Source organism: Squalius cephalus (genome assembly GCF_949319135.1).
Source record: "Squalius cephalus genome assembly, chromosome: 11".
NCBI classification, from domain to species: Eukaryota; Metazoa; Chordata; class Actinopteri; order Cypriniformes; family Leuciscidae; genus Squalius; species Squalius cephalus.
The window spans coordinates 9,516,955-9,540,682 of record NC_137132.1 but is presented as its reverse complement, the minus strand read 5'-3'; the positions used below and the strand labels follow the sequence as shown (position 1 = coordinate 9,540,682).

Sequence of the window (23,728 nt, the reverse complement as noted above, 5' to 3'; positions counted from 1 at the left end):
CTAGCTCTAAAATTATGATTTGAAATTAGCAACGGAGTCTTGGGATGAAATGCGTCAAAAATTAGTCCTACACACAAGAGCTGTAGTAACCGTAGTATAAGTGGAATAATGACTCCAGACCAGTGAATTACTATAAAAATAATACACACCCGAGGTCTAATATGTTGTGGCCGCATTACCACCTCGGGTGTGCATTATTTTTCTAATAACTCAACGGCCCGTCGTCAATTATTCCTTACATACCTCATTTTGGTCAGTTATATTGTTGTCTTGCATAGCTTTTGCCTGACATAATGAGGTCTGGGCTCCATAGTCACTTTATATGGCCAAAGACAAGTAAGAGGTCGTCTGACTGACATAAAAAGTGAAACAACAACAGTTTGTTTTTGTTCAACGTCATGGCAATGCACGCCATGCAACCAATCATATGCCATTTATTCAATATCAGCATAAAAGTTAAGGCAAATAGTGGCACAACAGTATGCATTAAAACACCTAAAAATTAGATAGAGATGTCTATAAAGTTTGTTCTCAGAATTTTAACCCATCTGAAATGAAAAAGCGAATAATGCTTTCATGCAATCGATCTTTTAAAGATTAATCGTGCAGCTCTAACCAAAGGAAATGATTGAGTGATTCAGTTTTGCTCTCTTTACAGGCCTTTGAACTCCATCTCGTCACAGCACTGTCGGCCCATCTCAACCCAGAGCATCACCAGCACTGATTCTGCAGACAGTGAGGAGAACTATGTGGCAATGGTGAGCGAATGACTTCAGGTTTAGCATTTTATTCACTCAGAATTAGGACTAAAACTTGGTACTAAGTACCAAGTTATTTTTCAGCCTCGAGCTATTTCTCAAATAACGTCTCAAAATGTTTTTTTCTGTAGCAAAACCCAGTGTCTACCTCCCCAGCGATGAGTGGTACCAGCAGTCCTGCACCCAGGAATTGTGGTAATGTGGACTATTTGGCCCTGGACTTTCAGCCTGGTTCCCCTAGCCCACACAGAAAGGTATGTCTAACACACTGAGTTTATATCAACTAAAAAGGTCATCATCGAGTGCTCAAAATGAGTCCCCTGTGGACACCTTCAGTATGCGAAGCCAAAAGCAGAAGAAAACATGATAAAACTGTTTCCTGTGCGCTTACGAATCTTTTGCTTTAGAATTGAATTATCTTTGCCACATTGTCAGAAGTTATCAACTAATCAGAATAGACTTCCACGATTGATAGATGTTACCTCATGAAATTTTATTGGTTGAGATTGAACTGTACCTGGAATTATTTGACAATCAAAGATGGATTTTTAATTTCTTTACAATGTAATAATAATATTAACTCTTTCCCCACCTGCGTTTTTTAAGAAGGCCCTCAGAATATTTTGTTGTATGAATATCTAAACATGCAATATATCAATAGAAATAGCAGACCCTCTGCTTTTAAACGAAAAAAAAAACTGTTTTTTCTAGCTTCATTCATTCTTTTTTATAAACACTTGAATGCGGGTAAAAGCAAAGAATACATCTTGATCAGATTCAGAACAATCATCAAAACATAGATGGAGTAGATCGAGTCCATCAAAGCTTCACAGTCCTATATCTCGTCCTGAGTCCACATTTCATTCAGTAACATTAGACAGTTTTGATTTATATGCTGTTTAATGTTGATGATCGCGTTATTTTACATATGCATCTGCTTGCATATTATATGACTTGTTTCTGCTTCTTCTTCACATGTGTTTTGATCCAGAGATTCTGTACTCTTTCAAAAGATACGTAATATTTGCCGCCTACTGTATAACAGTGAAAACACAGAAAGCCAGAAAATTCCATCAGTGGCGGAGAAAGATAGTCTGGCTATCACCAAACCAAGTTCAATCTTTTAAGACTGAACATTAGTCTGGGGAGTCTGCTCTGTATTTTCTACTGCACCAGAGGCGTGATCAACAGGCATAGTTCAAATGACTCTGTACGCAATTGGATAGTCCTTTAACCAATCAGACCAACGATCCGGGTGACGTACTTTGCAGAGCGACGCGAAAACTCCAGACAGAAAACGTGTCAACAAACATGTTGGTTTGTAGCATTGATCAGCGGTTTGCAGAAGCAGCAGTGGCATCGAGCGATTTTTGCAGGTTGTGCAAAAAAAACATGAAAGTGAGTGGTATTTACACCCACTCCAGCGATTTGTTTGCTAAACTAAAGATGCCATTGAGCATCATCGAGAGGTTAAAAGGAATTGGATTGACGGTCGTGCGAGAGCCAATAGCGCACCAGGTGGATAAGCCAGTTTGTGATTGGTCCCCACAGATTTGTAACAGAAGCAGGATAGAAGAATGTACAGGTTTCCAGCCTGAGCTGCAGGGAGAAATCAAATCGCCAGCAGATCGGGCTTGGTTTACCCAGTCTAGGGGAAAGAGTTAATAAAATGTATCTTAGAAATAGCATCACTTCACATCCTTTCACAATCTATAACATATTTTATCTTTCTTATAGCCGTCCACCTCTTCAGTGACCTCAGATGAAAAAGTGGACTACGTCCAAGTGGACAAAGAGAAGACACAGGCCCTTCAGAACACCATGCAGGAGTGGACAGATGTGCGACAGTCAACCGAGCCGGCTAAAGGCATCAAATCCTGATGATGTTCAAATGTTCACACCGAATGTGTTTCTCCCTGTCACTCGAAATGCTCTTATACCGTTACACCGTGATCCAAAGTGGTTTGCCTGGGACAAAATAGCGAATGATGCACCAACTAAAGCCATAGATCCAATTCATTTGGTCTTTTGAAGACAAAAACCCCACTGAACCTCCTGGACTGTCATGCCATGCATGTTAGACTTTTCAAAGTTCAGTGCAACCAAACTTTAGCCACTTGCTCTCTGTGAGTGTAAGCGAAGAACTATATGTAGTGAATCTTCTGTGGTATTTGACATGTTGGAAATCGTATTTAAAACTAGTTAATGGTGATGTGTGCAAAATAGTCAATGTTAAAATACTTTCATCACAGCTTAAAAGTCAGAGACAACTAAAGTTGCTTTTCCATCCGTTGGGCCGAATGGTTCTAAGAATGGTAAGCAACGGTTATAATTCCACTTGAGCTTGGTTTGGTACGGCACGATTACGAACCATTCTCACAAGTTCATCATTCTAACAAGTTTAAAACAGAAATATCTGATCATCCTCCATGTGGTTGCTTTTTACATCTCATATCGTCGGTAAACTCAAGGCAACGACTGACGCATTTGTATTAAATTCCAAAGATCTCTGCTATCAGCCCCACAGTGGAAAATGAAACCATATCTGTACCGGCGGGCCGGATCGGCATGGAATGGAACGGTTAAGCAACGAGAACGGTTTTGCCCGACGATGGAAAAGCGGCTTAAGTAAGCCATTTGTAGTTTGACCCCCCCCTGAAAAATGTATACTCTGTGACTCTATCATTGCTCTGTTCAGTATCCCAACCCAGCCTGACATTGCACCATTGGCTCAACCAATGGCGTTAGTTTGAGGCCAGCCTGACCAATAGCATTACACACTTCAACTTTAGCAGTGTTACAAAAGCAGAATAGCACTTCAAACAAAAGATTTTCTGAAATCATGGAGGTCTGCCTTGCCATTGCAATTTTTTATAGATTCATCAAAGAGAACTATCATTGTTTTCCAATTTTTAGTCAAGCAATGTAGGAAAATTTTGAAAGAGATTCTTGTAGTTTTTGCATTAAAAGATTTGGGTGTTTTCACACTTGGTCTGGCAATGGTTCACATGAGTATTGGCCTATATGTGAATGCAAAGCTAGACCCCTTTAAATCAAACCAAACTCAGATCATTTTAGGAGGTGGTCTGAACGTGTAGAGTTTGCTTATATTATGCATTGTCAAATCAAAGGTAGCATGCAACAACTAAAGGTGTGTTTCTTTTTTATTAATGGGGTCTTTAAAAAGATAGTTCACTAAAAAAATGAAAATTCTGTCATTCCAAATTCTTATAACCCTCTTTATTTTCTTGCATGTAATGTACTGGTGTGGATAAAAAAAAAAGAAATATTCATGTTAATACTGCACATATGAGGTTGACACTCCAACACAGTAGGTGGCAGTATTCCACATTAATGCTGGTTGCCACCCGTCACGAAACAGAAAAAAGAAGACGACAAACACTCTCAAAAAAAGTTAGCTCACCAGTGTGGGAGTTTTTGGGATTGCGGAAAAAAGAAAGTGCCGATTAACAGAAGTTCTTCCAGATCATTTTCAGATCTTTGTACGCATTTGTATAGTTATTGTTACAAACTCTCTCTGCTTCCCTACACTCATATTTTGAGTATGATTCATTTACCAAAAAAGAGAGAACACAAAATAAATATTTAAAAGATGAAAATATACTGTAGATATCGCGAAAATATTGTGATTTCTTTTGGCCACGATAATCTCATAATGTGACTGGCCTAAAGGCCCGTTCACAGCAAGGACGATACCAGCAAGAACTATAACTATACAGTTTTAATAATCGATTTAATTCAGGGAGAATAGGAAAGTCTGCACCATCAATGACATTGTTGGAATCACTTTCAGCTGATGAATGATAGAAACACTGACAGCCAATGAAAATACAGCCGACTTTAAAGAGCTTAAGCATTTAAAGCGTCAGACGCCAATATAGTTATTGTTAATACTTACCTTTATGGTTATCGTTCTTGGTGCGAACGGGCCTTTAGTTCATGAGCGTGAATAAGTGATGTCAAAATTTTTTATTTTTGGTTTAACTATTCCTTTAGGCTTCCAGCAATGTGTCAGAATGGTTACAGATCCTCCTTAACTAAAAACTTTTTTAAGACAACACGTACTAAGGGCACATTTACACGACAATGATGTACTAAAAAATGGAAACGTTTTTCCTTTGCTTTTTTTTGCATGCAGATGACAAACATTGTCAAAACGATCCCCGTTCACACAGATCCGCGAAAGCGATTAAAAACGCTTTATTCTATTATTTTATTAGGCCAGTAGTTGGCGATGCCACTGAACATGTAATACGCATGTGCATGATGTCACCGGTTTCACAAATTCACGTTTTTGCATTTTACAAAGAGACGATAATGGTATTGTTTTCAAAAATTTGCATTTTCAGGCCCCCAAAACGCTGTTGTCGTGTAAATGGCCACAACACAAAAAGTTTCCCGATTTTAGCTGAAAGTGGTCTCGTGTAAACGGCCCCTAACAGACCACTTCAAAGAATTTAGTGAACAGTAGCCGCATTTCCATTACCTTCAAGTTGTGCAAATTGAAATTGTGAATTGAAAATATGCCCAATGGAAACACGTCAATTTCGCAAAAACTAAAAGTTTAACTAAAAAAAGATTCTGAACCTCAAAGAAATGCCACAATCAAGACCTCATATGTGCCGCTCTCAAGTATAGGCTAAGGGTCTTTCCTTGCCATTAATGACTGGATAACACACGTCTCCTTCGATTAATAATAATGGCCAGTGCGGTGGCTGAGATACATAAACCTACCAACGTCCATTGCTATGATTTTTAGAATGACTTATTGCGAGAGGACAAAATTAAGTTTTAGTCGCATAACATCGGTTAATGGAAACGCCGTCACTTCGCAATAGTTTTTTGTCGACATTTAGAAAAAATCTGCAAATCTGTAATGGAAACGCACCTGGTGTTTTACTTGGCTTGCAATCTGATAAGGGATCATGTGACTATCTTTCCCTATAATACATCTCTTCCTTGGCTGTCATTTTGTAATAGGTTAGAGCAAACTTACATATAAAAAATATGTATAATAATACATATAAATTTGTTAATCTCCTTTATGTGTTTTCGTCAGAGGGGATGTATGTATGGACGGGTAAAAACGCTCACATTTATCTGCAAACGCTCAGTTATTACAGCAAAAAGGCTTCCAAATATAAACTTTCCCTAGTTTCAGCAAACCTGGCTGGTTAATGTGAACAGCTGTAGCTGTAAATCAGTCCTGATTTATGCCTGTTGAGATTAGTGGAAGGACTCATGTTGTGTTTATGGTGGACACATTACATGTTTTTTAGGCTGGACTAGCTGAACAATTTGGGATAAGGGAGCATAATGGAAGGGGCACAGAAATGACACACTTCACTGTTAAACTGTGATAATTTATTTCATTGTAAACATTGGTTTAGCCGTGGAGTTGGAACACTGTTTTGTTGGACAACAGTACTAATTATTTATGAACGAGTATGATGGCATTTCTTTCAGCAGCCTAAATGCGTGATAATACAACAATATTAGCATCATTTAAGGTTAGGGAGATTTTCTAGAAATGCAATTATATTTAAATGTGCTTGCTGAAGCATAGGGGTAAAAGAAAAAAAGCGCCATATTCATTCTCAGTCAGGAAGACTGTAGAATTTGTCATTTCATTCAGTATTTTATGGTGGGCTGGGACCTCCGAATAATACTCCAATTCTAACAGTTTAGGAGGGTTTTTTTGCCTTTGAACTCGACATCATTTCATATTCCAAAAACCATTTTGTATTAAGTTTAAACTTTGCATATGAGGTTGTAAGTGGTCTGGACTTGTTAAATAAACCTTGCGTAGATTGTCTGTTAGATCCAAATCCTTTCATCAGTTTAAAAATGTGCTTTACAAGACTGACCTTATTTTATGATGTTAAACTTTGTGGGACATTTAGTGGCACTGGCATTGGCCTTAACGGTTCATTAACGTTTAAGTGAACTTACAGGCTGAAATTGGTTTCTTAATGTCTTTTTCTATTCTGAAAATAAAATGTAATGTATTGTTATGGGAGAGTACTAGTAAATGAATATAATACTTGTGTGTGTGTGTGAGCTGTAGTGGAACTTATGCTGTAGTTTAAGGGGCCAAAGCAGGGCAGATGAGAAAAACTATACTAATGTCTTTCACTGAGTGGATTTTTCTGTATAGCATTTCTGTTCAACTCTTTGTCGCTTGTGAATTAATTTATTAATTTATTATGTGTTTTTGCAGGTGGACGAAAGATGTACAAAGAATGAACTTGTGGCTCTACTAACATTAATTTATGCTATGTGTGCTGATTTTGTGAAGCAATATGCCAAGCAGAGCCAGTAAAATGGTCAAATGTGGTACATTTGAGATGTCTGTCCTTTGTGGTGTTGTTCTATGATATTATACTTCATTTTACTCAAATGAATTCAACTGCAAAAAATGAAAACACATTTTATCAAGCGGAAACAATTAGACCATTAATTATCTCAATTAAAAATAAGATTTAGCTTTTGTTTCTTAGGCATTTTCTGGCAAACCTTATTTCTATTCTTCATCAACAGTACACAAACTGAATCATACAAACAATTACAACTTATTATAAACAATATCCGTTAGCTTGCAAAGTTAAAAATCCAGAATTTCCTACTGTTGAGTCATTGCACTTGATGCTTCAATACGATCATCCTTACATGGTGTGGAGACTGATGTCTATGACATTACTATGGCAACTGATGTAGATAATGGAAACTGACTACACTCTCTGAACAAAAAAGATCCAATTTAATCACTTGACTGATAACAGCATGAACAGTCAGTCCTAAAGATCAGATCTGAAAAACATGCAGTCTGCTGTATAAACAAAGTCACTGACTGAGATCTACTTCACTTGAACATCATTCAAAGCTTGTACACTTGAATACTTCCAAAGTGTTGATTAGCAAATGCTTTCAGTTATGTCTGTAAACTGTCCTATTTCCATTCCTCCTATATTCCTTCACATTCCCCTCCAATACAGACACTAGTATGGAGTTCTCAAATGGTGTTTGAGATTAGCCTGCTCTGCTAATGAGCTCTGGATCCTACTATGTTGATAAGCCTCCTCATGCTAAGCGAGCGCTAGTCTCGTGTAGCAAAACCTTCAGACTGAATCACAGTTTGTTTTGTTCAGCATTATGTTTTAGAGGCGTGAACATGTAAAGTCGATGTCACTACTATAACAGACCAGTGTGTAAAACTCTTGGACGTCTTTTCATCACATACTTTTGAAATACCAACATTTATTTGATCCTGATAAGCACTCATTATCACTGTTGTAAACGCAATGCTTTCTTCTTCCATGAGGGGGTTTGGCGTCACAACAACGGGTTTTGTTTCCAGGTGGACCGTTAAAGAACGCGACACGCACGTCTCCCAAAAATCCTGTAGAATTCATTGACTGAAATTACTGAAACCGTTTCCAATTTTGTGTGTCTTGTGCATCAGACGTGCCGCCAACGGTCCGTATGTGTAATGTGTGAGGCTGAGACTGAGGGCATGTTTACATGCCAACGATGTACTAAGAACTACTAAAAAGTTTGCTTTTTATGCATTCATTGTTTTTTTTTGCATACAGACGACAACATTGTCAAAACGATCCCCGTTCACGCGGATCTACGAAAACGACTAAAATGCTGTATTCTGCTGCCAGGCCAGTAGTTGGCGATGTCACTTTGTAAAGAAACACGAGCCTATAGGCTGAACATGTAATATGCATGCGCATGATGTTTCCATTTTCACAAATTTGCTGTTATGTAATTTACACGGAGAAGATAACGGTATCATTTTCAAAAACTTGCACTTTGATACCTGTTTTCAAAAGTATGCGTTTTCAGGCCCCCAAAACGCTGTTGTCGAGTAAATGAACGGTCAAAACGCATAAAATGTTTTCCATTTTTAGTTGAAAATGGTGTTGTGTAAACGACTCCTAAGTGACCCCAGTGACCCTGGTAATGGCGTACTGGACACAACACACACATTTTTCACTAATCACCATGCCACGTTCAACATGTAATAGGTGCGCCAGTTAAGGGGGTGTTTACACAACGGCCGTTCATTTACACGACAACATTTGGAGGCCTGAAAAGTGAAAACGGGTTTCAAAGTGCACGTTTTTGAAAACGATACCATTATCGTCTCTGTGTAAACTACACAAACACACATTTTTGACATCATGTTCATTACGTGTTGTCTAGAAGTGCAGTGTTGTTTTTTTTTTTAAGTGACATCGCCGACTACTAAAACACAACGTTTTAGTCGTTTTTCTCGGATCCTTGTGAACGGGTATTGTTTTGACAACTTTGTCGTCTGTATGCGAAAAAAAAGCAAATGAAAAATATTTCTATTTTTAGTACATCGTCGTAAAAACATCCCCTAAGAGAGACATCCAAAATGTCCACTGTTGTGGGTAGGGAAACACTGGAATAGACTGCAATTGTTTACATCCAAGTTATGAATTTAATTTATGCTAAAACAAAATTTTAATATTAAAACAATCTGTGAATACAGTAGTCCTTCCATCTTATGTCTTCAAAATAGCAAAATATTCTTGAGATTTTAATATAATCTACTATGATGTCATGTGTGATAGTTCAAGGTGTTAAACATGAAACTTGCACCTTTTGAGCTACTTGCTGTCAGTTTGTTGTCCCAGGGCAGTCCAGTGCTGTTGTGATGAGTAACAGGCTGATGATGTGAGTTATTTGCCCACACTATGACAGTGCAGATAGTGGGCCACTCCCTGTGACTCCTCCAGTCTGAACATCCCCAAAGCCCCACTGACCCCTTCTGGCAGAGGCTGGAATGACTCATTCTGTATTAGACCTATAGACATTGGGTGCGTGCCAATTAATCAATCGATCCCTATGGCTCCCTAGGTCGTGAATAGTAGGCTATATCAAATACACAAATTCGGGGTGTGGTAAGTACCCTGACTCACTACACATTGATGACTCCATTTCCGGTGACTTGACAGCGTCCTCATTTAACTAGTATTTATGAACAACATCAGAACTGTGCCCAGTTGCATAAATGTAAGCACCTTAAGTGTAATTTTCCCTTAAGATCGCCATTAAGTTTCCTTACACTGCGTTGCGGAAAATAACACTTAAATGGATTAGTTCTCCCAAAAATTATTTTTTATTTATTTATTACTCACCCTCATGCCGTTTCAAACCCAAGACTTTCTTTCATCTTCGAAACACAGATTAAGATTTTATTTTTTTTAAATATCTGGTGGTATAAAAATCTGAGCGATTTCTGTCCCTTCATTGACAGTCCACGCAACAACCATTTTGTCACTTTAAATAGTTCATCAAGCTAATATGAATTTGTTTAGTTCAAATTTTCTAACGAGACTCGATTGCTTTATAGGCTGAGACACTGAGTGGTCCAGAAAGGCTGCTTGCTTCTTTTAGCTTGCTGTTTAATAATCATTTGAAACTTAACAAACTAGCAGCTCCAGTAGTAAGATGAAAATATTTATATTGAACCCTGTCATGAAAACTAGCATGTAAACCGTAATTTAACAATTTAATAATTAAAAAGGTTTAGGCTACTAAGTTTACCGAGAGTAGCTTATTCATTTCTTTGAGAAACGCACCATCTAGTGGACAGATGTAAGTAAGACTACAGACGATTTACTGCAGTGTTTTATGACAGACCTGTATGTGATTGTACTAATTATGCATTTATGTTATATATAAATATGGAGAAAGTTGTCAGAAAGAGAACATACATTTAGACAGCCTAGACCTCTGGCACCTGTTTGCTTTATTGGAAAAAAATATATTATTTTTTATCTTTGTCAAACGTGGAAAGGTTGAGTAAGCCATATATTTTTATTTGTTTAAAACTGACTCCTAAATTGACTTTATACTCATAAATGTATAAATTAGAAATATTAATAGCAGATGAGTAGAAATGCAGTGAACATTTTGCAGTTATAAGATATTTATTCAAATGCCTCCGCAGCGCCATCTACAGACTGTTACCCATAACACAACAAGAGTTTCGCCTCTTGGTGATATTTTGTTTAGAATAATTTACTGCCATTGTTTGATCGCATGAAGGCTACAGTTATTGTCTAAAACAGCGCAGTGAGAATATTGTTTTTTTTTAAAAATTGTATCTGAATTTGTAATATTTAAACACAAGAATTAAAGTAAATAGCCTAGCTAATATAAAACTGTGATGCGACATTGTGTTGTAGCCAATGAAAATGCTTTATATATTATGGTTTTGATCGTGTCTTTGTAAATACAAAATAGCAAAATAAATATTAATATAACGGAAAATGTGCTTTGTTAGGCTATTTTCTTGCTGCTGCAGCAGTGGCCAGTGGCCACTACATTTGATTAGGAGATGCACTTGTATAAAGATGTGTTCACTACTTCACTTCAAATCTTAATATTTCCAACAAAATGTATTTAACAAATAATATTTTTACTAAAATGTATTTCTAACAAACATGTTAACAACATCAGTAGCCTACAATGCTTAAAAATATTTCAGCCGTTATAGGCGTTTGATGCGCAGTTCAATTGATCATCTTTTTAAAGTTATGACAGTCATTATTCAGATGTAGGCTAATTATATTAGCATGTGGATGCCGTGAAATTTTCATATCTAATACATTACACAACATAACAGACGATTATTTTTTGAACGTCAACTCACCACACTAGCCTACTCATTTACTGAGTTTGTAGCTGCTTTAGTGTGATTGATACACAACAGCGATTCATCATCATGGGACACAGAAGTTCACGAGTACAACTGTTGACGGATAGCGAGCAGGTTCACGACCTCCATCACCGTGACCACAAACCCTCAAACCCCAGCAGCAGCAGCAGCAGCACGGCGGAGAAACATCTTCCTCATCGGCCTGACGAGAAGAAGCCTGAGGGAGAGGGAGACCAGCTTCCCATCTCTCTTCTGAAGAGGAAGAAGAAGAAAGTGAGCTTCTTTAAGAGTCTCTCTTTCAGACAGAAGAAAGAATCCACCGAATACAAGAGCTCTGATCAAGGTGAGATGAGGAAGGATCAATTGAGACAGAAACATCCAGGAGAAGTAGGCCTAAATGACAATGTTAAGAGAATATATATTTAATATCCTACATGAAAAAGTCACTTCATATTTTACACTTAAATGAGTAACGGGAACGTTTCTGCCCCTATAGGATGGTTTTAAACAGACTTTTTAACTTCGCCTCTATTATAAATTAATTCAAAGGTATAAAAAAGTTATACTTTGGACGTAAATCAATATTACAATTCGTAATTTACTTTAATATCAAAGAATAGCTGTTTCCAATAATCAGTATTTTCTTTTACCAGTTAATGGACTGCTAGCTAACTTCTTGTGCTGATATTCTCCTCTTTAGATCAGAAGTCTCTACAGTCCATCTCTAGATCTGTAGAGGTCATTGATCTGGAGGAACCTCCTGTCGATGATCCTGAAGTCCTTCCCGCTGCTGAGCCTCTGGTGCAAGAAGAGCTTCAAACTCAAGTCCACGACGCTCCAGTCCGTCTGACAGCAGGTGAAAGGTCTCCTCTGACGATACAGCTGGACCGCAACCAAGTGAACATGAGACCTGAGGGTGAGTTTCTGCCACAGTCCCCAACAATAATCTCACAATATCTGCAAAGTACCACTAAACATCGTCTTTGAACTGACGACATTTGCTGCCGATATGCAATTGGCCGTAAGCTGGGGCAAGGTGGATTTGGTGCCGTCTATGAAGGCACTCGTTTGGCGGATGGCAAGAAGGTTTGACTTTTTTCTCTTTACTTACCACTTCTAGTTTAGAAAATTGTTTTTGATCTGAATTATTTCTCATCCTTTGATATCTCACTTTATCCTATGCAAGCCATCTTACTCAGCATTTAGGGCTCTTGACCTTTTATGATTTAAATTCTTGCTTGGAATTTATGATATGACCTCTACACACATTAATTGCTTTTGGTTTTGTCCATCAGGTGGCAGTGAAATTTATCCAAAAGACGAAACACATGGAATGTATCAGCATTGTGAGTAAGTGATTTTTCAGCAGACAAACTGAGTTAAATCCCTATTTAAAACCATCTGACATCATATTATGTTTCTTCCTTCCAGCCTGATCATCCCAAACCCCTTCCCAAAGAAGTCGCTCTGACAATCCTGGCCAAAAAAGGTCCAGTGATGGACATTATCAAGCTGCTGGACTGGCAGGACCAGCAGGACTTCTACGTGATGGTCCTCGAGCGTTTCTCACACTGCATGGATGTGTTTGACTTTGTGGGACACAACGACGGCAGCATTGACGAGAAGTTTGCGCGGCTCATCATGTGGTCGGCAACACTAGCCTCTGATGCGTGCTGTCGCCGAGGAGTTTACCATGGCGACATCAAATTACAGAACCTGCTGATAAACTTTAAGAAACTCGATGTCAAACTCATTGACTTTGGATGCGGCGATCTCCTGACAGAATCTGGATCATTTGAGAGCTTAGTTTATCTGAACAGCCGCAGAGGTTCCTGTCAGAGCTTCACTCTTAAATAAGAGCCTCTGATATACTTGTCCTGTTGTTGTGCATGTCTGTGCTGATTAGAACCAGTTTGATTATCAATAAATGTGAATAGAATCTTGATGAAGAGTGCTAAAATATTAGCTGACCACAGGAGAAAAATACCCATTAAAGGAGGATGCAAATTGCCTGTATCACATGACTGATGAAGAACCTCTTGATGAAGAAAGGACTCTTGATTTGAGTGGTGTGTTGTTGCAGTGAGGCAAATCTGCTCAGGGCAGCACTTTATAATAACTCTTGTATCATTAACTCTCTTTTATTTATTTTTGTTTTATTATTTTCTTTATATATTTATGTTTGTGTATGTATTTGTTTTTTATGTGTCATTTCTTTTACACTGGTCAGGAAAAAAAAAAAATTGTAATATTGGCAACTCTGTATAGAATGTGCAATAAATTGAAACATGAAAAGTGAAAAACATTCATTTAACCTCAGTAATGGAAAAAAAAGAAAAAAAGACAAAAGCACATTCAATCATTTTTTTTTTCTTTTATTTCAAAGCAGACAGGAGTGTGAGAACCTTGCAAATGGAATCACATCTTTGATATTGTGGAGTCCCAGAATGCACAGCAAGTACCTCTCAAAGCCCATCCCGAAACCACCATGTGGGACAGAGCCAAACTCTCTCAGCTGCAGATACCTTTCAATCACAAAGATGCTCTCTCAGAGGGCGTTCACACGACAACGTTTTCAACTAAAAACTTTATAAGTTTTGACAGCTCATTTACACAACAACAGTGTTTGGGGGTCTGAAAACGCAAACTTTTGAAAGCGTGTTTTAAAGTGTACGATTTTGAAAACTACACCATAATCATCTAACATAAATTTGTGAAAACTGTGGCGGCATGCGCATTACGTGTTCAGTCTATAGCCACGTTATGTTTATTTACAAAGTGACATCGCCAACTACTGGCCTGGCAGCAGAATACAGCGTTTTTATTTGGTTTTGCAGATCCGTGTGAACAGGGGCCAATTTGACAATGTTGTGGTCTGTACTTGAAAAACACAAAGTGAAAACTTTTTCAGTTTTTAGTACATTGTTGTTGTGTAAAAATACCCTCAGTTTGGAATAAAAATATGGGTCAGATGCAAAAATTGACCTTCTGAACCTACCATTCATATGTGTCCTTCAATCCAGCCCTGTGATGAAAGGGAAAATATGCAGGAGATGAGAGTGAATAGAACCTAGTAATACATCTGTGAAAGTGTGCATCATCTGGAAAGCATCATCAATACGTTTTGGGTATTTGTGTACAAAATTCAAATAAAATCTCTTTAAAAAACCCCAACCATTTTTAACATACAGATAAACAGTGCTCATGTATGTTTCTGTCGATGGATACACATTCTGGATACACATGACTTTCCCAGGCTTTTCATGACCGTATGAACCATGCATATTTCAAATGTTTATGTGATTCTGTTCTGTTTCTTTTTGTTCTTGACAGCTCCATCACCTTACCATCTGAATAGGATAATAATAATAAACGTTTCTTGAGCAGCAAATCCGCATATTAGAATGATTTCTGAAGGATCATGTGACCATGAAGACTGGGCAGTTATTTTATTTTAAATGATTTTTTATTGTATTTTTGATCAAATAAATGCAGCCTTAGTGAAAAGACTTTCAAAAACATTAATAAATCTTACCAACCCCAAACTTTTGAACTATAGTGTCTTAAACATTTTCAGCATTTGTTATATCTTATTACTTATATCAATGCGAAGAGGAATTGTTTTCTAATTCTTACTGTGCTAGCCGTTGGCTCAGAACTTCTATTCTCTCTTCTCTCAGGGATCCACCGCAAAGCTCCCCGACTCCAGGCACCAAGAGGTCTACGGCAGCTGCCTGTCCAAAAGAATCATCAGGAATGATTGAATGAGCAGTGAGCGCATGGAGGTGAGGAAAAGAAAGAAGAAATAGGCCTCATGGACAAGCTGAATTAAAAAATATCTACAACTCAACATCTTTACCCCCTTTGATATTTAGCATTTAGGCTTCAAACACATAAAATATAATCATATTTAACATTTTTACACATATGAAAAGTCTTTGAGTGAATCTTTGAGAAAAGACTGATGGTAAGAGCTCATTCTTACAGTGTGCTTGGGCTGGTCCTGGTTGTCTCGGGCATAGAAAGGCTTTAGCTCGTAGGGATAGTTAATGACAAACACTGGGACGTTTCCACAATGTTTCACTAGGAACTTCTCATGTTCTGTATGAAGATCACCGCCCCACTAATGTAACGCATATGTCAAAGACAAAGACAGAATAGATAGTCTTAAAACATCTATATAAAAAACATAAATATTCTCAAACTGAATTATACACTACCACTAAAAAGTTTGGGTTGGTAAGATTTTTTTAACATTTATTAAGTCTCTTGTGCTCACCAATTTGATCATAAATAAAGTAAAAACAGTAATATTGTGAAATATTATTACAATTTAAAATATTTTTATTTTTTAAGATGGCAAAGCTTTCAGTTTTCAGTGTCACTTCAGAAATCATTCAAATATGCTGATTTGCTTGAAAACAGTTGTGCTGCTTCATATTTTTTGTGGAAACCGTGACACAGCATTTATTTGAAATAGAAATCATTTGCAAAATTATACTGTAACTTTTAATCAATTAAATGCATCCTTTCTGAATAAAAGTATTAATGGACCCCAAACTTTTGAATGATAATGCACATTGTTTTACTTCATGCATTTCATATTTGGTGCATCTCTATGTATAGTAACTATTTTAAACACAAACATACAGTATGTAATTTACTTGCCTCGGTACTGAATGTAAAGTTCTGTGAACTGCTCTTCAGAATGTCTATCGCCTCAGTGTAAGAAATGCTGTAGAAAGCAAATACAAGTCTATTTTAAAGAGAGAGGTAAAAATGTATAGTTCACAGAGCACATGTTTACACATAATTAAAAAATTACAAATAATTCATTCTTTATTTTCAAGATAACTCTTACTTGTAACAGCTTGTATTCAGCCTAATCCCAAGCTCAAGGCCTATTTTAAAAAGTAAAAAGAACTTAAAAATCGTGAAAAGCCGACTGAACTGAAATATAATACATACACATCAAATTTTCTTTTCAACATGAGATCCACTTGGTCCTGAGGATGTTCAAAAGAGTTGAAAGAGTTTATTACAGCCATTATGGTGGAGAAACTCTCAATGCTCTTATTACAGTTCCTTGCATAAGAAACATTAGTATTGTTTGTTCTACCCTGTGTCCTGGTGCCATATATTTGTGGAATAACTCAACATCCTCTGCGCAATGGGACAGCACATGCTCTGTGGTCGCCTTGAACAAATTCTCCATTACCTGGAAAATAAGAAACAGGCTTAAAAAAGAATGCAGCTTCCAAACGACAAAACATTTGATAATTAATCCGTACGATCACACCGGTGTCATTAGAACGTTCAGTGCATCACGTGATCATCTGACTAAATTCAAATCTGCGTTCGCTCTTTGCCTGGAGCTGAGCCAGAGACGGAAGCTCTCAGCGCTCATGTAACACAACAGTGAACATTTCAACCTTAATGTTTATTTTATATTTCTGACATTTAAATACAGATGAGTACTAGAAAAAAATAATTATAGTTTGTAAAATAAAATGTATAGTTTTATCTGCTGTCAGACTGTCTGAGACATCATCGCCATAACACATTGCTATGGGTTGCGTCTTGCTTCGGACTTGACTGACAGACCGGCATTATGACACCGCAAGCATCATGCTTCCTAACCTTATAACCACTTTTTTTTTCTTTTTGTTGCAATTATTCTGCTTATTGTACATATAAAATAAAAAGTTTATATCAGTAGTCCCATATTAATAATTGTGACTGCACAGTCTTTTTACAATGTTTACCATTGTAACAGATGTTTAAATCTACCAATGTCTTTAGGCCTATAAATAAAATTACTATAGTAATTGTTATTTATATATATATATGTATATGTATATATATCCGTAGTGATACAGTAGATGCCCCTTTCTAACATTTGAGCACTGCACATCTCTGAAACTCTCTGCACATCCCTGTATACATTGGACTGATTTTAAAATCTTTAATATGCACCAAGCACTAAAAGAATACAAGTATCAGATCAGGATCGGCAGATACTCAATATTCAATGACTCTGATTGGATCGGGGGCACAAAAAAACACTTGATCAGGACATCCCTACTGTACAGAGTCTCAAATCCATTTAAAGCATAATCATTTGCTTGACAGTGCATGTAATTCAATGAGTGAGGAGTAGAGCGTTTTCTACCTTCATCAGGTCGTCTAGTGACTCAGTGAAGGCAATCTCTGCCTCTACCATGTAAAACTCGGCCAAGTGTCTCCTGCTTTGAGAGTTCTCCGCTCTGAATGTAGGACCGAATGTGTACACTGCTGAAAAAGCCCTGCAACAGACAACCAGCAATCACAAAATACTTTAGCTAAAGGTTCTAATAAAGCTACAGATCTGATTTATCATAAATACATTTTGCAATGACTATTCAATGCTGCAATAAAGTAATGTTTTTAATTTATTTTCATTTCTCAGCAAATATTGATATGCAATACAACAATTTAACTTGCTAATCAACTGACATCCCTAATAATAAAACTAAGATCAACGTTCGAATATTGATACATGGTGTGTACGAGTGTTTAAAGTGTTTTTGGCTTTACCCTGCCATCACCTCCAGGTGTAGCTGTCCTGAGACTGTTAGGTAAGCTGGCACTGAGAAGAAATGTGGGTTGGGGTCATCTGAGTCTTTCTTATCACCTGCAGGCTTTAGAGAACACACAGAATGATCATTTACTGTAGATTCAAAGAGGAATCAAAAGTATTCATGTACCATGTTTTGAAACAATATCATTTTGCTTGCTGCTACATCTCACAGTCCACTCTTTAACTAAGCAATACATACTTAAATATATAAATGATGTAAATCTGAGATGCACCTCAACCTGGAAGAGTTCTCCAGCTCCCTCACAGTCATTTGAGGTGATTACTGGTGTGTGTATCTGCACAAAACCATTCTCCTGTAACAACAATTAACACAATGAATCTATAAGAGAGGTGTTGACATACAAGCTGCGTGAGAATTACATTTTCACTCATTTGCAATGTATATAAATTATATAGGATATAAATGTATGTAGAATAAATTAAAGAATGATAATTAATTCTGTATGAAAATAACTTCCCATTTGAAAACTTTAGTTAATGCATTAACATTAAAGGTGCAGTAAGCGATTTCTGAGAAACACTGTTGATATTTGAAATCAACCCAATCAAACACACCCCTCCCTTCATTGCTCCGCCCCCAAAATGCACGAACACGCAATGCAAGATTGGATGTCTCTTTATCATAGCTGAAGATGACATACAAACGACAAGGAAGCACAAAAAATGAACATACAGCACACAAGAGTACAAGCAAGAGTTGGTTGTTAGTCGTCAGCAGCTCCAGACAAAAGGCCCTCAAAACTGTCCTGTTACTAGAGCTAACATTACAACAACAGCATATCTTGTTTCTGTGTAACCGCAAAACCAATGTTACTCACGTATGGAGAAGAAACAACTCGACCTGTGCGTTCGTTTTCAGGCCTTCCCGCTTCAGTCTCTCCAGCGCTGGAAAACTTTTCTAATATTAAACTGTGTCCTAAAGCTCTTGCCTGATCATAATTCTTCTTTTCCCAGTGATATTCCTCTGACCTTTCCTCTTTCGTAATGTCTCTCAGCCATCTCTCTTTCTAGAGTCTTTCTTCAAATCTCCCTCTTTTTCGCTCCATCTCTCCTTGCCCATCATGAGTGGACACGCCCCCTACTGCTGATTGGCTCACTCTCTCTCCTCCCCCATCATGAGTGGACACACCCCCCTGCTGCTGATTGGCTCACTCTCTCTTCTCCCCCATAATGAGTGGACATGCCCCCTGCTGCTGACTGGCTCACTCTCTCTTCTCCCCCATAATGAGTGGACATGCCCCCTGCTGCTGACTGGCTCACTCTCTCTCCTCCCCCATCATGAGTGGACACACCCCCCTGCTGCTGATTGGCTCACTCTCTCTTCTCCCCCATCATGAGTGGACACGCCCCCTGCTGCTGACTGGCTCACTCTCTCTCCTCCCCCATCATGAGTGGACACACCCCCCTGCTGCTGATTGGCTCAATCTCTCTTCTCCCCCATAATGAGTAGACACGCCCCCTGCTGCTGACTGGCTCACTCTCTCTCCTCCCCCATCATGAGTGGACCCCTACTGCTGATTGGCCACAAATGTGTCTTGCTGCTCAGTCCAATCCACTTTCAACAGCGTTTCTCCGAAATCAATTACTGTACTTTTAACTATCAATGAGCAATCCATATATTACAGTAGAATGATTTCTGAAGGATCATGTGACACTGAAGACTGGAGTACTGAAGCTGAAAATTCAACTTTAATACCACAGGAATAAATTACCTTTTAAAAAAATACTAAAATAGAAACCAGTTATAGTGTAATAGTAATAATATTTGCAATAATCAAATGCAGCTTTGGTGAGCATAAGAGACATCTTTCAAAAACATTTTTAAAAATCTTACTGACCCCAAACTTTTGAATGCTAGTGTGTTTAAAGTGACTTTAATACCCTGAAGAACGACTGGATAGCAGTTGTAGCCTCACTGCGAATCCTGAGCAGAGAGCTGAAGGCATTTGTTCGGCATCTGAGGTGAGGAAACTGCCTGGTGTACTCCAGAGAATGACGCTCCTTGATCTTGAAAGGAAAGTCCTAGAGCAGACATACAAAGTCACTAAAGCAAGTGTGACCTATTCATGACTTTATATAAAACACTTTTTATCAGTTTTATCTGACTGATTCAATTTAAATGTAAAGACTCACCACAGGATTGCATTCTCCAACCACTTCAATGCGCTGAGCTTTTAACTCCACATTCTGTTTCTTATTTGGGCTCTTCTCTAAGGTGCCAGTGATGTCAACAGCACAGCCGAACGTGAGGTCTCTTCACAAGAAGGGAGGATATATCAAGAATACACATCTACATTGGCCCAAAAAAGCATTTGAACACATGCAAATGTCATTTTCATATTCATCGCGCAAAAGCCGAAGCACAACCAAAACAATGTTCTTCTGCAAAATGCATGCAGTTTTGATTTTTAACCACTAGAGGGCCAAAAGTTACCTTTAAATCAAAACTGTACTTATTGTTTAAAACTTTAAAACCTAATTTGGTGAAATTTGTTTGAAAAGTATGCTTGTGCTTAAATGCAATTAAAATAAATGTCACTTGGATTGATATTTTACTGCAATGACATTCATACACATTTGTGTGGCTTAAGTGTCTAAATAACCTTTTGAAGTCGCTCGCTGTATATATCAAGACTTTCATGACATTTGAAATAGTAATTCATATTCATTCAAGAGTGTTAAATACACAACTGCACATGAACAGAATAGCACCTGGTATTCAGGTGCGAGCTGGCAACAACCTGTAGAGGTTGCAATGAACTTCCATCGTTCACATGTAAGAAGAGGTTGTCTTTCTGTGGCCTGACGGATCGAACCCAGCCCTGCAGGAACAGCACACACGTTCACATACAAAAAAATGATCACGTTTATTCAACTCTGGGCACTTTCAGCCCTGTGGACTTTTTTTTCAGCCTCTCGCTCCATTAACAATCTCCAACAGTGTATACCGGTGTTAAAATTATTATTTTTAATTAGTTTTCATTTTAGTTAAAGTTTTAGTAAATTTGTGGGTTTTATTTTTTTTCTTCATTTTTCTTAGTTTTTAAATTATGTCTATATAATTTTTTATTTATTTCAATTTTTGTTATTTTAGAGCATCACATAGATTCAATTAAGAAATGCTGCATTGTTAACTAGGTGCAATACGCTTCTTTTATTTAAATAAAAGTTAGTTAACTGAAATTAATTACCCTGGTTTATGCACACACCATCAACTTTCTACCACATCTCAAATTAATTTTGTTCTGTAGATATAATTTGTTGTGGGGTAAATGACATTATAAACATTTCTGGAGTAAAAAGCTTACTCTGTCTTGTTAGTATGTATCCTAAATATACACACACATAATATTTTACATTTTTGCATAAGTTTGATTGGAAATAACATAACATTATGTTCACAATAATATTTACCTTTATCTAATATTTAATATCTGCTGTTCGCTGATCCTTCTGTTTTTTTGGTAAACAATCACACCAACTTTTAAATAATAATAAATAAATAAAATACTTTATTAGGACCAAATAGGCTTTATGCCCAGCTCCACTACTTCCTGAACTTCAGCCAGCTCCTTTGTTTCCCGTCTGCCATTATTGGACAAACTGATTAATCCAGGTGTGTCTGATTATTGTTACTGAGGTCAGGCACACCTGGATTAATCAGTTTGTCCAATAATGGAAGACAGGAAACAATGGAGCTGGCTGAAGTTCAGGAAGTAGTGGAGCTGGGCATAAAGCCTATTGATGTTAGTAATGAAACAGACTGAAGGAACAGCCATTCACACAATAAATATCGAAATGGATTTCTGTATGTGCATGCATATGAAATAACTAATATTGTAATAATAAAAAGTAAAGTCTGGGTCTATTAAAACAAAATCGCTACATAATAGTCAAAATAGCGAAAATAAATGAGAGGATGGTATAAATGTTTCAAAGATAATTTTAATGTGATCTTCACATAAAGGGCATGAAAAATAAACTGTTATCTTGAATTCAAATGAACCCAAGTTGAAGAAACACCTTAATAATTTCGGCTACTGTTCTTCTCACCTGTATTCTAACATGTGATCCCGTCTCTTTGCTTGCGAGCGCCTCGGATACTCTCGTTTTCTTGGACAACATGCGACTGCAGTGTCGTTGAAGGAACTTTGAGCTACATCTGCAGAATAATGATGTGGTGACAGCAGGAATCCGCGGTAATGTGAGCGACAGCATGTCAAACGAGCGAGAGATTCAACACAGCTTGATGTTCTCTGCCTCTTCCGCTTTGAATAACAGTGCAGTTCACGTCCTGTAAATGGGATATGATGTTATTTTTGTTAATGTGTGGTGATAAAACTCATGCACTTCTACAACAGCTCGATTGGTAAGTCTCGTCGGTCTCTGTTTTTGACATTCACTGCTCTCCATGCGCTTCCTGAAATCGAATCGACGTCACGAGGAACGAAACATGTACGTAGAATCCCATTGGTTGAACTTTGACATGCGCAGTAAAGTGTCCGAATCTGTTCAAAAAATATTTAGCAAGAAAAAAAAAAAAAAAAGCTTTACTGGCTTGTTTTGTTACATGAATTACATATTACTAACCAGTAGCGCCATAGCCACATATGGCTGCTTATTAAGGTTTTAATAATAGGCTACAGTTATTGTCCTAGGAATGTCGCGACTGACAAAACAAAAATCATGAATTTCAGAAGGTAACAGAAGCTCAGTCATACATACTTTATAGCAACATGTTTAACAGGAATTACAATTTAAAATTAATACAATTTAAATATCCCAGCACACCTAAAGACCCGTTCACACCCGTTATCGTTCTTGCTTGCAGTGAATAAGCCTTAAGTCATAGGCTACAATAACAATCTTTTAAAGACTTTTGTAAAGGTCAGTGCAACTGTGATGTAGGCTTCTAAATAGGCATCATCAGGTACTTTAGGGGATTATCCGAGATTATCCAAGTTCACACTAGCTGTCTGGGAATGCTTTTCAAGACAGCACATTTAGGCTACTTGTAAGATTAATTGCAAATGTTAAAAGTCTGCACACTTGAAAAAAAAAAAAAAAAATTCTGTAGTGAATATAATTTTTCCAGGTATGCTTGATGTCTTTCAAAAACGTATACAGTAATCATAAAATACTGGAATGGTCATGGCAATTTATTGATCATAACAAAACAAAAAAAGGCAAACAAACATGGTGCATCATAAGCCATTCCATGTAAACTAGCGATAAATTATACAAATCACTAGGGTTTACTCAGGTTTTATTGAATCTATTTTGTATGTATTTCTTTATTTAAAATCATTATACGGCACTTAACACTTATTCCTGTGTAGTAGACATGACTGTTTATGCACACTCACACGAAACCATTTCTATTCCACACGATGGCGCTGTAACTCCATCAGTCCGCTGTGCAGGGAGTTACAAGAGCAGCCATTCACAAGACAAATCTATTTAATTACTTATTTATTAGCTCAGCATCTTCAGCAGTGAATTATTAATGCATGTTTAGCGTCTGAGGTCTGAGGACTGCATCTCACCAAAGGCAATGCTAATGTTATTTTTACAACATGTTATATAATTGTATTTATCTGAGCCTTTGTT

The 23,728-nt window shown here is 37.4% G+C and overlaps 2 protein-coding genes across 3 annotated transcripts in view; one reads left to right on the top strand and one right to left on the bottom strand.

Annotated features, from left to right (window-relative positions):
- gab2 (GRB2-associated binding protein 2) overlaps positions 1–5,324 on the top strand; it is a 68,381-nt gene extending 63,057 nt beyond the window's left edge. The window contains exons 8-10 of the mRNA XM_079885381.1: positions 659–758; positions 890–1,012; positions 2,496–5,324. Of these exons, the coding sequence (XP_079741507.1) occupies positions 659–758; positions 890–1,012; positions 2,496–2,639 (367 nt within the window). The 3' untranslated portion in view covers positions 2,640–5,324. The remainder of the gene's footprint in view (positions 1–658; positions 759–889; positions 1,013–2,495) is intronic.
- An 8,532-nt stretch (positions 5,325–13,856) lies between these two features.
- nars2 (asparaginyl-tRNA synthetase 2, mitochondrial) lies at positions 13,857–22,574 on the bottom strand. 2 transcript variants are annotated; one of them, XM_079885428.1, is made up of 14 exons: positions 22,172–22,574; positions 20,860–20,940; positions 20,252–20,372; positions 20,000–20,140; positions 18,331–18,411; positions 18,055–18,158; positions 17,651–17,783; positions 16,598–16,696; positions 16,447–16,484; positions 16,147–16,213; positions 15,464–15,601; positions 15,115–15,212; positions 14,477–14,503; positions 13,857–14,003 (listed from the first exon to the last, which is right to left on the bottom strand). In XM_079885428.1, exons 2-14 carry the CDS (start codon positions 20,883–20,885, stop codon positions 13,859–13,861), a joined length of 1,218 nt encoding a protein of 405 aa, XP_079741554.1. In that variant the 5' UTR covers positions 20,886–20,940; positions 22,172–22,574; the 3' UTR covers positions 13,857–13,858. The 2 variants fall into 2 exon arrangements, with proteins under 2 accessions (XP_079741554.1, XP_079741553.1); XM_079885427.1 differs by having other exon boundaries at positions 20,831–20,940; positions 22,172–22,572.
- Positions 22,575–23,728: the final 1,154 nt, after the last annotated feature.